At 34.3% G+C, this 13,822-nt stretch overlaps 2 protein-coding genes across 6 annotated transcripts in view; one reads left to right on the top strand and one right to left on the bottom strand.

Moving 5' to 3' along the window:
• The first annotated feature begins 1,677 nt into the window (after positions 1 to 1,677).
• Positions 1,678 to 9,570, top strand: LOC106053451 (stress-induced-phosphoprotein 1-like). Its single transcript, XM_056023337.1, has 9 exons — positions 1,678 to 1,812; positions 3,455 to 3,581; positions 3,693 to 3,795; positions 4,179 to 4,299; positions 4,391 to 4,487; positions 5,906 to 6,067; positions 6,160 to 6,263; positions 7,358 to 7,521; positions 8,820 to 9,570. The coding sequence occupies exons 1-9, from the start codon at positions 1,792 to 1,794 to the stop codon at positions 8,890 to 8,892; spliced, it is 972 nt and encodes a 323-aa protein (XP_055879312.1). The 5' UTR covers positions 1,678 to 1,791; the 3' UTR covers positions 8,893 to 9,570.
• Positions 9,571 to 12,529: 2,959 nt separating this feature from the next.
• Positions 12,530 to 13,822, bottom strand: part of LOC106074020 (uncharacterized) — a 31,995-nt gene continuing 30,702 nt past the window's right edge. For all 5 annotated transcript variants that reach the window (XM_056023338.1, XM_013234741.2, XM_056023341.1 and 2 more), the window contains 2 exons: positions 13,575 to 13,653; positions 12,530 to 12,860 (listed from right to left, as the gene is read on the bottom strand). In XM_056023338.1, coding sequence (XP_055879313.1) covers positions 12,747 to 12,860; positions 13,575 to 13,653 — 193 coding nt within the window. In that variant the 3' untranslated portion in view covers positions 12,530 to 12,746. The remainder of the gene's footprint in view (positions 12,861 to 13,574; positions 13,654 to 13,822) is intronic.

Below are 13,822 nucleotides of genomic sequence, written 5' to 3'. Positions count from 1 at the left end.
CGAACTCCATCGCATTATATTCTTCTTATCTTATATAATACAGACGTTACTTCAACAAAAAAAAAAGAGATGATTACGTCCTACGCGTCATGCATTTAGTCATGCATATTAACCAATGACTTAAATTCTGCCAAGTCACTGGTTTTTATGGCTAGCTCAGGCAACCCATTCCATGCTCTAATAGCACTTGGGAAGAAGGAGCACTTGTACAAATTTGTCCTAGCATATGGAATGAAAATTTGTGCCTCTATCTTTGTGTCTTTCTGAGTATTTTATTAAATTTTGTTTTTGTATTTGAAGATTATGGTTCAGTGTTTTATGTATGATTGCTACTATACCTTTGAGTCTTCTATCCTGAAAACTTTCTAAATTTAATGATTTTACTAAAGGTGTTACTCTAGTCAAATGTGAATATTCGTTTGTTATGAATCTCACTGCTCTATTTTGTGTCTGTTCTAGTTTCTTAATGTTTTCTTGAGTTGAGAAGTCCTTCTTATTTGAGATTAGGATTAAGGGTAGGCTACTGTATTTCATGTAGTCTAGCTAATATTTGGGAGTCACATATTTGTTTAAAATATGCATTTTTTTATATTTACTAAAAAAAATACTGAAGTGATATACCAAAAAAAAAAAAAACACCATTAGGTAGGGCCTACAAATGGGCTACATAAAATTAAATCTACATACATTTATCAGATTAGATCGTCTTTAATATGGTAAAAAAAAAAAAGACAATAAAATTGACGAATCTGATTTACTTTTTCAATTTGATATATATCTAGATGTTTTGGAATACCAAATTAAACGAAGATGTTAAATTACAAAATAGGGCCTATGTAGATCTTAAATCTTATCTTCATATATTACAGACGTAACTTTAAAAAAAAAAAAAAAAAAAAAGATAATTACGTCCTATGCATTTCATGTGTCAATCTAGTCATGCATGTTAATCAATGAATCAAATTCTGTTAGGTCGTTGGTTTTCATATTAAATTTGCCTAATAAATCAACCACTTCAAAAAATATTTTTTAAAATGTATATTTCGTTAAGCCCTTTTTTTCAGTTTCAGACTAGAAATGCAGTCAAAATAAATACTGATTTATGCAAATGCTTAAAACCGTATCAAGGTAGGCCTATATCTACGTATTTATCGAAATATCTGAACTAGACCAAGAGCCACATGTTAGGCCGAATTTATCTGGATCAGTATATCTATATAAATTATATAATTATAAGTAGCTCAAGAGTTCTAGATTTTATTATCTATAGGCCTACTAATCTATGCTGATATTCCATGCTCGATATATTATTTTTTTAAATATTAAATATAATCTAGAGTCTACGTTGTATTATTTTTTTTCTTGTTCGGAATTAGAACCACTGTACTAGACAAGTATTTAGATCTCTAGGTAAACGTTCAAGACTTTTCTCGAAACATTTATGTAGGCTACTTGTTATTCAAACCTAACAAAAGTAAGGAAAAGTTGTAATCGAAATCTGAGACGCATGCGTTAAGAAAATGCCGGTTAATGCGCTCATTGAAATAGTGGTAACTAAAGTAGAAACTAATATTTTTAAAGCTTTTCGATCTTATTATTTGCAGTAAGATATTTGATATCAATAAAAGTATCAAAACCTTATGCAGATATAAGCACCAACGCCAATTCGTATAATTTTGTTTTATTAATAAAGACAATTAATTTCAATAATATAAAATTTCTTTAAAATCTGGCAAAAAACAAGGGCCGTAATACTTTCTAGAAATCTCGTGTTGCCAGAAAATTCTCACCATGGCGGATGCACTCAAGAAGGTTTGTTAACTACGTTAATTCTTTAGATAAAGAGGATTTCTATTAGTTCAATTTAGCTTATATTTTTTAAGTTAAATTATCCCGTATCTTGTTTCTTCTTTAAACGCTATCTAGGTCTAGAATTATGAAAATTTTCTTACCGCAATTGGTTTAAAGTTAAAACTTTAAGTTGAAGTTCCGATTTCTTTTCTTTAATTTTAATTTTGTCATTTCTAATAAAATTTGTGACATTTCTGTCAATTCATTTTGATTTTCATTTAATATTGTTATATTCTATTCATTGTCACTTTGCTTAAAAGTAAGACTAAGATAACTGTACTTACTTAAGTCTCAGTCTCACTGTGTCAGTAATTCACCCTCCATCTCATACTCACTGTCACTGACTGTACTTCACACTTGTCACTTAGTCAGACTTAGTCAACTTAGTGTCAGTCATATCAAGAGTTTAGATTTTAGATACATACTAGCTATGATTCATAGATCTAGATTCTAGATACATACTAGCCATGATTCATAGATCTAGATTCTAGATCCAGATTCTATCTTTAGACAGATAAAAAGATTAGAATTACAGGGTCTTTGTAATTGCTATACAGCTGTCCTGAGCCTGAGGGCTGAGTCAACGACTCTCTGGGCCCATGGAAGGTCCCCAGCATCAGACTGTCAGACCCTTTCTGGACAAATGTTATTTTTGGGATGGATCAAGGGGTTGGTTCTGTATTCTGTCTTATAATTGTCTCCTCTATTCCTCTAATGACCATTTTCTCCTGGGTGCCACATTGAGCCGATGTGTTGTATAAAAATAAACCAGTACAGAGTACTTAAGTCTCAGTAGAATGTACTCACTAACTCAGTGTGTCTCATTGACTCATTGTATCAGCCCCTCTGTCATTGCAGATCTACACACTCACTTAATAGTCACCAAATTCAAAGTTAAACTAGATCTATTAGTAATGACTAATGTCACTAATGAATTGAAGTTAAGATTATAGATTAGATTTTAAGATTTTATCTACTAGAAGATCTTAAGTTACTAATCTAGATCTCAACAAAGCATTTGTAAACTAATCTAGATTTACCATTTTGAAACATATTTTAGAAATCAGTTCAGAATCTAGATCTAAATGATAGCTAAATGACATTCACTGACAGTTTATATGATGTGATCTAGATCTAGTTGTAATTGCAAGTTAACATTGAGACTCATTTGAGTAGACTATAGATCTAGTAACTAGTAACAGTGCTCATTTAATTTGTAGACTTTTTTACAAGAATACTTGACATCTAGTGGTACTACCATTATCTGATTATCATGGCCTTATGACATTGATGTGCATCTCCACAATGTCTATAACTTAAAAAGTTTACATTAAATACTTCCCTGAACCATCAAACAGAAAGGAGTATTTTTGCATTCATGTATCAGAATGTATCTTAACAGTGAGTCATTGTGCCTCACCTAGACAATTCCTTAAAACTATATTTTGCATTGTATAACATTTAAGTGTCTCTTTGTTTTAGTTAAATAATTGTTCTAATCAAGTGGCTACCCAGACCTGTCTTAGGATTTGGCAAGTCTGTGAAAGTCATAAAGAATATGAGACTTTATATAATTTTTATACCAATCATTTTTTTTTTACAGGCAATTGAAGAAAAAGAAAAAGGAAATGCAGCTTATAAACAGAAAAATTTTGATCTGGCACTTCAACACTATGAGGCTGCAATACAACTTGATCCGACTAACATAACACTACATACTAACAAAGGAGGTTTGTTTTTCTTCTTTCTGATAATTCGTATTTGTTAGGTTTTGTTTAGTTCTTGGTCTTTGTAAAATGTCTGTTTCTCAGCTTATACAAATTGTTCTCTGTTATGAACAGCTGTTTACTTTGAACAAGGCAAATATGATGAGTGTATACAAGTATGTGAAGAAGCAGTTAATATAGGGAGAGAAAACAGGGCAGATTTCAAATTAATTGCAAAGTAAGTTGGCAGTAACTTTTACACACATACTATGAATATTTTAAAACCATTATATAGCATATGTATACTTAATACCAACTGCTTATCCTAACTTTAATGTGCAGTTTAATTAGGATAAGTGTTAATATTATCAATTATCCTTTCAATAAATATAATAAATTGGCATTGATAAGTATGCCTTTTTATTTGCTCTCACAGTTCAGCACAAATACTTCTTCATAATTTCAGAGTAAACATTTATCACTCACATGAGCTAATATATCTATTTAACTAAATTAACTCTTTGTTATAGCTTCACTGTAGGTATATAACCCTAATTTAGTTGATTGATTTTTTTTAGTAATTTTACCTTGCTATTTCAAACTTATGAAAACAATTTTCAGGGCTTTGTCAAGAATAGCTACTGCCTATTTGAAAAAGAATGAACTTGAAGCAGCCTTGAATTATTATAATAAAAGTTTGACAGAACATAGGCAGCCTGATATTGTTAAGAAAGCTCAAGAGGTAATGACCTATCTTTTTAATTCAGCCTGTAAATTCAACATTCAATTTTTGAAATTTTGAAAATGTATTTACTTTTTTTTTTTTTTAAAAGGTGCAACAAAAAATCAAAGAGAGAGATCGTCTTGCTTACATAAATCCTGAGTTGTCCTTGTTTGAAAAGGAGAAGGGGAATGAAGCATTCAAAGAAGGTTTGCAATAAAAATTTTTTTTTTTTACAATACAATTTATTTATTAGCACAATGTGTAATGGTCCGTGGTGATAGCTTTCCCCTCCTGGAATTTTAAAATATCTCCTTGAATGTTCTGGAATTTCGCCGTTGCATTGGATGGGCCGTCGCTGCGGAAATAGAATTGACATGAGCATTTCAGAGTTTGCACAGAATGTGTTTACTGCTCCTTGACAATAGATTGATCTAATCTATTTATAGATTAGTATTGTTATCGGATCGATTTTTCACTGAGCACGTTGATTTTCATCCAAACTACGTTACATAACTTTTTACGGGCTGGCTGTGTCAATAAGCTGACCAGATTCTAGTAATGCGCTAGATTGTAGATATACGCTAAATCACTAGATCTAGAATGTAGTGAAGCCTTGAAAAGCTCGCAAATTTTAGTGACTTAAATTAGATCTAGAGTCTGTATTTATGGTAGATTCAGTGAAGATAATTCTCATATAGCTTTGAAAAGTCCGAGAATTTTAGTGACTTAGATCTAGAGTCTAGATTTACGGTAGATTAAGGGAAGACAATTATCACACATCCGTGAAAAGTCCGCAAAATTTTGTGACTTAGATCTAGAGTCTAGATTTACAGTAGAAAGGTGGTGATAATTCTCACACAGCCGTGAAAAGTTTAGAATTTTAGTGTCTTAAATTTAGATTTAGACTCTAAATTTTACACTAATTCATTAGAATCTAGTGAAGATAATTCTCTCACAGCCGTGAAAAGTCAGTGAATTTTGTGACTTAGATCTAGACTCTAGATCTACTGTAGATTTAAGGAAAATATTTCGCACACAGCTGTGAAAGTCCGTAAAAGTTATTTCGGTCATAAAAGACAGAGAAACTACTTAGTTGAAAAAGAAATTGTGCTTGAGGAAAAAAAAATGCTAATAGGTCTAATAGTTTGTTTGAGGTTTTGGGATGACAGTCAAGTTGTTACTTGATTAATAGATAACATATATATATATATATATATATATGCATAATAAGGCTTGTCTTCGAGTCCAAAGATTAGTGAGCAAAAATAATAATAATCAACTTTGACTATTGTTATGTAATATTTTGGCGCGAATTTTATGTCCTGGAATTTTTTCATTTGTCCTGGGAAACTCCTGGAATTTCATATTGACTTTGGTGCAGAAACCCTGTAATATAGAAGACTTATTTATGATAAAAAAAAATTAAGATCCTGTGATACAGAATTTTTTGTTGGTAAAGGAAAAAAAATCTCCTTGACTTTGCTTAGCCCACTTCTTGCAGTAGATGTTGGTAATGTTTTAAGTTGAATTTTTTCAAAACTTGCCTTTGTTTTACAGAACTAACCAATTTAAATTCCAGCAACTTTTTTTGTGTAATCTTAAACTAAATTGTTTTTCCTTGCAGGCAAATATCCTTTAGCTGTCCAACATTATACAGAGGCAATCAAACGTAATCCAGAGGATGCCAAGCTCTATAGTAACAGAGCAGCCTGTTATACAAAGTTAATGGAGTTTCCTATGGCATTAAAGGATAGTGAGGAATGTATTAGACTGGATCCCAAGTTTAGTAAGTACCTGTAATCTTGATATTAGTATAATTTTTATTTTATGCATGGTTTTGAATTTGTATTATTAATAAATGCTTTTTTTTTCTTTTAGTTAAAGGTTATCTTCGAAAAGGAGCAGTATTGTTAGCTATGAAAGAACCAACCAAGGCCACATTTGCATATCAAAAGGCATTAGATCTGGATCCTAACAATGCAGTAAGTTTCTCACCTCTGAATATAATGCTATTTCTGGAGCAGTGAACCCATTGATTAAATGATCATCTGCAATATTTTTGTTTCCCTTTTTATAAATTACACTCTTTGAATTACTGGTACTGCTACTATTACAGACAATATATCTTAGCATTGTTTTAGCAATCGTTTATTATGTTTTAAAGCAGAAGGATTTACTTTAAGAAAATTAAAAGTAGCTAATCTGCTGCAACTTAGCAAGTGATGGAGAAATAGATTTTCAGTAACTTTCAAGTATTTTGATATCTAAATGGGAAAACTCATGTCTTTCTAGAAGCAGTAGTCTTAGGAATAATGGTCTTTTGTGGTGTCAGCTATCAAAACACAAAGTGATGTATGTGAAGAATTTTAAAATTTATTTTGCTCTTTTAAATTCTTAACACATACATTATTTTTAAATAGTTAAATTTGTTCTTATGAACCAAGACATGGTCAATGATTCACTGAGAGAAAATGATACAACCATTGTTTATTTACATGCCTGTTGCACAATTACTTGATTACCTGTATAGTCACTGAAATACTTGTTAGACATTCTCTACTAGTTTTGTTGCAATGTCTTAGGCTAAAATTAAAATTTTGGGGTGAATACTGTCATTGCCCATGAAATTTCTTTCTCACTACCTTTTAAAAAAGAAAAAAACAAACTTTCAAGCATTATCAGTCATTACTTTTATAGCATGTGTCTAAAATGATATGCAGTTCAATAAATTAAAATACAGATGCAGAAGTACGCAAATGAAATAATGACAACTTTACAAACATTTGTACATGCCAATCAAACACTCTATTTTCTTATAATTTAATATTTAAAAGTAAACAGAGTTAAAAAAAAAAATCTGATAGGTCTCTTCATTTCATAATTTTCTTAAAACTTCTTAGTACTTTAACCTAAAATATTTAGTTGACAGCATTTTATTAGTGAGTACATGCAGGGAATAGTTAGAGAATCAATGGATTTCATAGTTACCAACATTGATTTTTGTAATGACAAAATATACAAATTTGTGTGTATTTTAATGACTATATTTAATGGAGTACTTTGTGACTTTGATTAGGAGGCTTTAGATGGCTACAGAAAAGCACTAATGGCAGAAAGTGAAGACCCAGAGGCTGTGAAGCAGAAAGCTATGTCTAATCCTGAAGTGCAGCAAATTCTCAGTGACCCAGCAATGCAGATGATTCTTGCTCAGATGTCTAAAGATCCCAAGGCTGCCAGAGAGTAAGTACATATAAATACAGACCTGCCTACCGTTACGCAAAATGCGTATTCATTACGCAAAATCTCCCAAAAATTACCGCCAGTACGCAAATACGCATTTAACCCGTCGCGTTACGCATTTCGTATCTTTTCCCCCCTCTCTTGACTAGCTTACGAGCGGTCACGGAGGTCACGCTAAGCCGTCCTGTTGGGGGGGGGATAAACAGAAAAGGTGGGGGAACACATTGTGTCCAGATCTATACGTTGATTGGTTCTTAATAGCAATTACATTTAGTCAAGAAATGATGAACGCGAGAGTGAGGGAGTTGCGGGTTGGTACCGTCAGTTAGCTGATACACCGTGATTTTTTTTTTTTGTAAGTTCATTAGTAGAAATTAATTATGTTGAATCCCTGATTCCCATATTTATTTGTATAGAAAAAAATATCGAAGTGCTATCGATTCAAAACACATTGAGTGACATTGTAGATATCTAGTCTAGATCTGGATTCTAGATCTAGAATCTAGATAACTTGTTATACAGAAATAGATCTAGCTAGAGTCTAGCTAGTCATTATGTTATGTCATGATTCTCTACATTAGTAATTACTCTACAATCTAGATCCAATTTAGTTGTAGATCTAGTATGATTTAGATCATTTTAGATTGACTAGATTCTAGATCTAGATCGATAACATCTACTACCATCTAGTCTAGATCTAGACTAGATTCTTAGTATAGAATAGATCAAGGATGAAGGTAGGCCTACGAAAGTTTGGAGAGTAGACCTAGAATCTACCTTTGTAGCGGATCCACGGCATGGGTAACTGATCTAGCGTAGATTTTATTTATTATATAGACATAGATCCAGATCAAGTCTAGATATCTCTATTGTCGTATTGATCTAGATTTAGATTGTAGATCTAATCATGACATCTAGATCTAATATTATATATATATGACAAAATAGTGGATCGCGTAAGTGTTACGCATTCTGGTGCCAAAATACGCATTTTGACCATCAGCGTTACGCATTTGGACTTTTTTTGGTAGGCAGGTCTGTAAATATATATTTATATGTGCTTTAAATATATCATACTTAGTAAACACATTGAAATTGAAAAAAAGTATTCAAGATAAAATTTTTGGCAATTAAGAACATGAGGGAAGAATATTGAGACTTTTAGCATTGATTAGTGGAGTTTCTTTTCAGACATAATTATGTTTTATATCTCTGTGTAAGCATATCTTGCTAGAGATAACAGAGACTGAAATGCAACAATTTTTCATGGTCTTCAAACATCTTTTCTTTCTTTCTAGACATTTAAAAAATCCAGATGTTGCAGCAAAGATTGAGAAACTGATGGAATGTGGCATAGTGTCACTACGCTGAGAACCCTAGACTTAACTTGCTACTTGAAAATTCTCTTACTTCCCTTCAGCTTTAACATTGACAGCCCATCAAGTGAGACCAGAGCTACCATGCAAACATTAGGCAATCATGTCCTACTTGATGTTTGCAACAGTGATGTGGTCAATCGTTTTAGTTGTTACTTGATCATTATTTGGTTATATTGTTTTGTTTTCTTTTTTAAAGATTTTTTTTTTAAGAATGATTTTTTTTTTTGATAGCATTATTTACTTGTATTTAGTGATGTCAGCTATTATTGTCAATATTTGATCTGTTGAGTGATAGGCATTGATTTTTATCTGCATAAATAATGTCTTGAAAAGTATTTTTCTGACTGGTGTGTTCTCGTTTCATTGTTTTAAGAGGTCCAATAGTATTTCTATTAGCTATTGCTACTGAAAAATTTTGTGATTACTTTTTTAAACATTCTTTCTTTTTATGCAGTAAATTTGTTTCATTTGGTAGGCCAACTCAAATTTCAAACCTTTTTTTTTTTGCTTTGTTAGCATCAAGAACAAAATTTTCAAGTAGTTGCAAATACATATTTGTGAGTGAGTTCTAAACAGTATATGTGATTGAACATGGCCTGCCTGAATGAATATTTAGTCTGTGTACATGTTGATTGTATGCTCATGATACTAAATAAATTATGAAATTATTTCTTTGGCCTTATTTATTTCATTAAGAGTTTAACATGTATTGGCTCATCTACACCACATCAATTCATCCCTAGAGTGGTTTGTTGTAGCATATGGATCTGACTCATTTCTATATTTATACCAGGGCAGTCTCTAAAAATTTGGACTTAACAAAGAGATGTGTAGTTTCCACCTCTTTAACTGCTCTTTAACGTAATAAGAGGCACCGTGAAATATGAGTCAAGAGGACAGTGGCCAGTCCTGCACTGTGCTATAATAACTTGCTCAGGCCTCGACAGCCTCCACCACAGGGAAGTGCGATCAGGCCGCTTCATGCGCCCCCAGACTCCACGGGCTTTTTGGGACTTGTCCCAGCACTCAAACCACTTTTCCATTTCTGTTTTTTTTTAATTGAGCCAGATCATGGTGAAAACTTGCAGCCTTTTCAGTGGGTGGAATTTGCCCTGCCTGGTGTGCCAAGGAGTCAGCAGCAATGTTGCCAGTTGCACCTATGTGACTCGGTACCCACTGCATTACTGAATTATTACAGGGGTGCCATAGCATTGCTTTATGTTGTATAAAGCCATGAAGACAGTGTCGTTACTGGGGGGGCATGGTCCGGGGCTTTTCAAAGCCTGTAGTACAGATTTTGAGTCAGTGACCACAACACTCGTGTTGCCCTCAAATGTCCCTCGCCGAGATGAGAGTGACTTTTACTTTCAAAGCTTCACAGACTGCAATGGTCTTACACGCATCAAAACTGAAAGTATTACTACATGGTCCAAAGATTTTGACTGAGTAAGAGCCAAGATTCAAGAAAGTCGATGTAGGCTCCATAGCCTGCTCTTTCAGAATCTATCGATGCCGACCCATCAGTATATGCAAAAATAGCACTGAGCTTAAAAGCATTAATGGTCTGCAATGCTAGAATTTAAAGGTCGTTAGATGAACGACTTAGCTTAGTGGCATTAGGGTCTACTAGTTCCAAGCTTATTTCTGGGGTCGTTGGTCGACACCAAGGGGGCAGGAGGTGAAAACGTTGAATGTTTTGTCGGTTGGTGGAGAGGCCAGCTTTATCAGATAGTCTAGTGACATGATGCATGAAATACTGCATCTGGATAAGCCTTCTGCATCTCCAACCATTCACTAGTTTTCTAGCTGGGAGGTATTCATCCAGCCTTTTATACTGCTCAAAGCAAGTCAGTACTGACCTTTCCCTCCTAAGGTTTATCGGACCTACATTAGCCATTATTTCAGCCGCATTTACTGGGCTTGTCCTAAAGGTTTCGCATACAAATCTTAGTGCTTGGGACTGTATTTTATGAAGTTGTTATAGAGTTGTCCTAGAGCCACACATTTGCAAGTCTATATAGTCTATCTGTGATCAAACTGTTCCTAAATACAGTGATCGGAGCATGTCTGCTCGGGCTCCCCATTTCGTGGATGCCAGCTTCCGCACAATGCAAAGTTTCCATGAGGCCTTTCTTGCAACTTCCTGGATGTGCTCACACATTTTTAGTTATCAATCTAAAGTTACACCAAGGTACGTGGGTAGCTTTTCCATGCTGAGAGCCACTCCGTTAAGGGAGAGCCGGAAATGTTTCCCGAGAATGCCAGTCCCGAGCGTGAACAGAGAATAGACCGTCTTGGAGATGTTTATTTCTAACCTCCATTTTTTGTGTGTATGAGCAGAGCGAATGGAGATATTCTTTTTGTATTTTTAAAGGACAATATCATCAGCATATAGCAGCTTTTTGGATCTTAGCTGAGTCTGTAGGTCATTTATGAAGGCCGTGAAAAGGACGCATGTCAGGACTGAGCCCTGGGGAGGGTGTGCCCTGAGACTTCTCAGTACATCCTTGTTCTTATTGTACTCTCTTGTAGGAAGTCTCAAATCCAGTAATATATCCGTCCCCGCACCTCCCGAGGCTTTTATCTTATGAAGCAAACCAGGCCGCCATACTTTACGTATGTGCTTTCGGTCCTTTGGAATCCATTTGCTACGCTCTGCACAAAGATGATTTGGTCTATAGCGGACATTCCAACCTTGAAACCAGCCTGTTCCGGACACTCTCAAGGTACCAAACTAGTCGTTCATTTAACATTTTTCAGCCATCTTTCCCACAAAAGATGTGGCCCTCAGCAGTGGAAGCATCTTTTCCCTTTTTTGGTACAGGAATAATAATGGTGGCACGCTTGCAGGCCCTGAGCAGATGACCATCAGCCCAGGTTCTATTTACAAATGCCAAGAGCATAGCCCTTCCTTTCCCCCCTTGAGCATTTCAGGGGTGATACCATCCGGCCCGGGAGCCTTTTAAAGCTGGCATTTCCTTATGGCAGCATTAAGCTCACCTATCGAGAAGGGGGAGTTAATCGTTCCCTCAGCACTTTCGGTTTGTGGTTCCTTTCGGTCTTTTTTTTCATCAGCTTTGCGAGCTTTATAAATGGCTTTGGACATTGGGGACTTCTTGGCAGCCTCGTTGATCTTAGCAACATATTTGTTCAACAAGGTGGCAATTTTCTTCTTTGATGAAATGGTTACCCCACTGGGTGAAGATAATGGGTTTGCTTTTTCGTACGCCCAGCATTTTCGAGACTTCTCAGAAGACTCCAGGACTTAGAGCTATCCCTTTGATCTAGCCTTGCACAGGTGTTGGTCCAACGTTCTCGTTTTTCCCTGTTAACAGACGTTTTGACTAGTAGGCTGAGTCTGTTGTATTTCTGCCTGAGTGTTGGATTGTTTGGGTTCTTTTGGTGTGCCGTAACAAGTTAGTTATTTCAGCAGTCCAAAAGTTCTTGAATTTTTTGAACTTAAGATGATAAACAACAATGATTGTTTTATTATGTGGAAATAACAATGTAATTCATGTATTTGTGCCCATTTGTAAACTCATGATGGCAGGTTTGTTACAAGCTTAGTTACAGATTTACAGATACTTTCTAGAGTGAAACATAAAAAAAAAATGTAATAAAAAGTAATCTAGGTAAGAAAACAATGTTTTAATAACTTTACCATGTTTCATGATATAACAGAAAGTGTCCATATAAATATATAATAATACAGACTATAAATGTATGGAAATGTTGTACAGTATGAAGGATAAAACACAAGTTTTGAACACTACATGAACACAATATTCTGTCTTGGTTAGAAAAATAGTGTGTAATAAATTAGTGGAGTAGTTGCCCTTGGTGAAGTTATTCGGAGGGTCGGCAGCAGGGAAAAACTGGTAACACATTGAGCCACCACAGTTTCCACAGACCCAGCAAACTTTGGAGGAGCCACGAGACGAAGAGAAGCCAGCATCCAGCCTGAGGGTAGATAGGTACATAGAGTATTAGACCCTTAAACATACAAGATATTGATTAACAGACACCAATAGTAGGCCTACTGCATATTTTAAGTATATGTCAGTTTTTTTTTTAACATCTAGTAAGCATTTAAAATTTTCGCGCGAAAAAAAAAAGCGATATTATCTTGTGGTGGATCTAAATATAACAAAAGTCCATTTCCAGTCATTGACGCACTGATCCATATATGCGTCTATATGATTAGCAAGAACTACTTTTTTTTTGCAGGGGAAAATGCATATTTTCAGATGATAAACCGTACTCGCATATTTTCGTGTCCATTTGCGTACAAAATAAAAATACGCAAGATGCGTACTGGTTGGCAACTCTGAAAGTTTTTAGCATTAATTACATTTAAAAAATATGGTTGGCCTATTTTAATGTAGATTTGATTAATTGCTAAAGCTCTTCTTGCATTTTTCACGCTAATTAATATTTATACTGTTAGACAAAGTCATAAAAATAATTGCAATGTATTTTTTAGATGCCAATCCCTTAGCTAGCCGGGAATCCCAATGGGGTTTAATAAACACCAATGGCTTAAACAATAATATAATATCATTTGGTATAAGAATTATTTTTTTTATTTCTAAGCAAAACATTATACAAAATTAGCTAAAGAAATAAGCTTAGATTGTTTAGATCTAGCTCTCCTTCCTAAGGATGCATACTTACTGTTGCCACAGACAGACTGACATAGAAATTGCTTCCATCATAATTCCTCCAATCTGCAAAACTCTGGGCACCAGAACAGCTGAAATATGAAGCAACACTTATTGTTTAATATATGGCCATTTGGATAGTATTTGGCTATTCTTTTGGCATATAGCTATAGACGGCCCTATCTTACTGGTTGTTTACAGAAGATTCTGAGAAGAAAGTGCAAACAATGCGGACCCCATGCCATTGTATTATAGGCCTAC

The sequence above is a fragment of the Biomphalaria glabrata genome, chromosome 3 (assembly GCF_947242115.1).
Source record: "Biomphalaria glabrata chromosome 3, xgBioGlab47.1, whole genome shotgun sequence".
NCBI lineage: Eukaryota > Metazoa > Mollusca > Gastropoda > Planorbidae > Biomphalaria > Biomphalaria glabrata.
The sequence above is the reverse complement of the archived record's forward strand: the minus strand, read 5'-3'. Positions and strand labels throughout refer to the sequence as shown.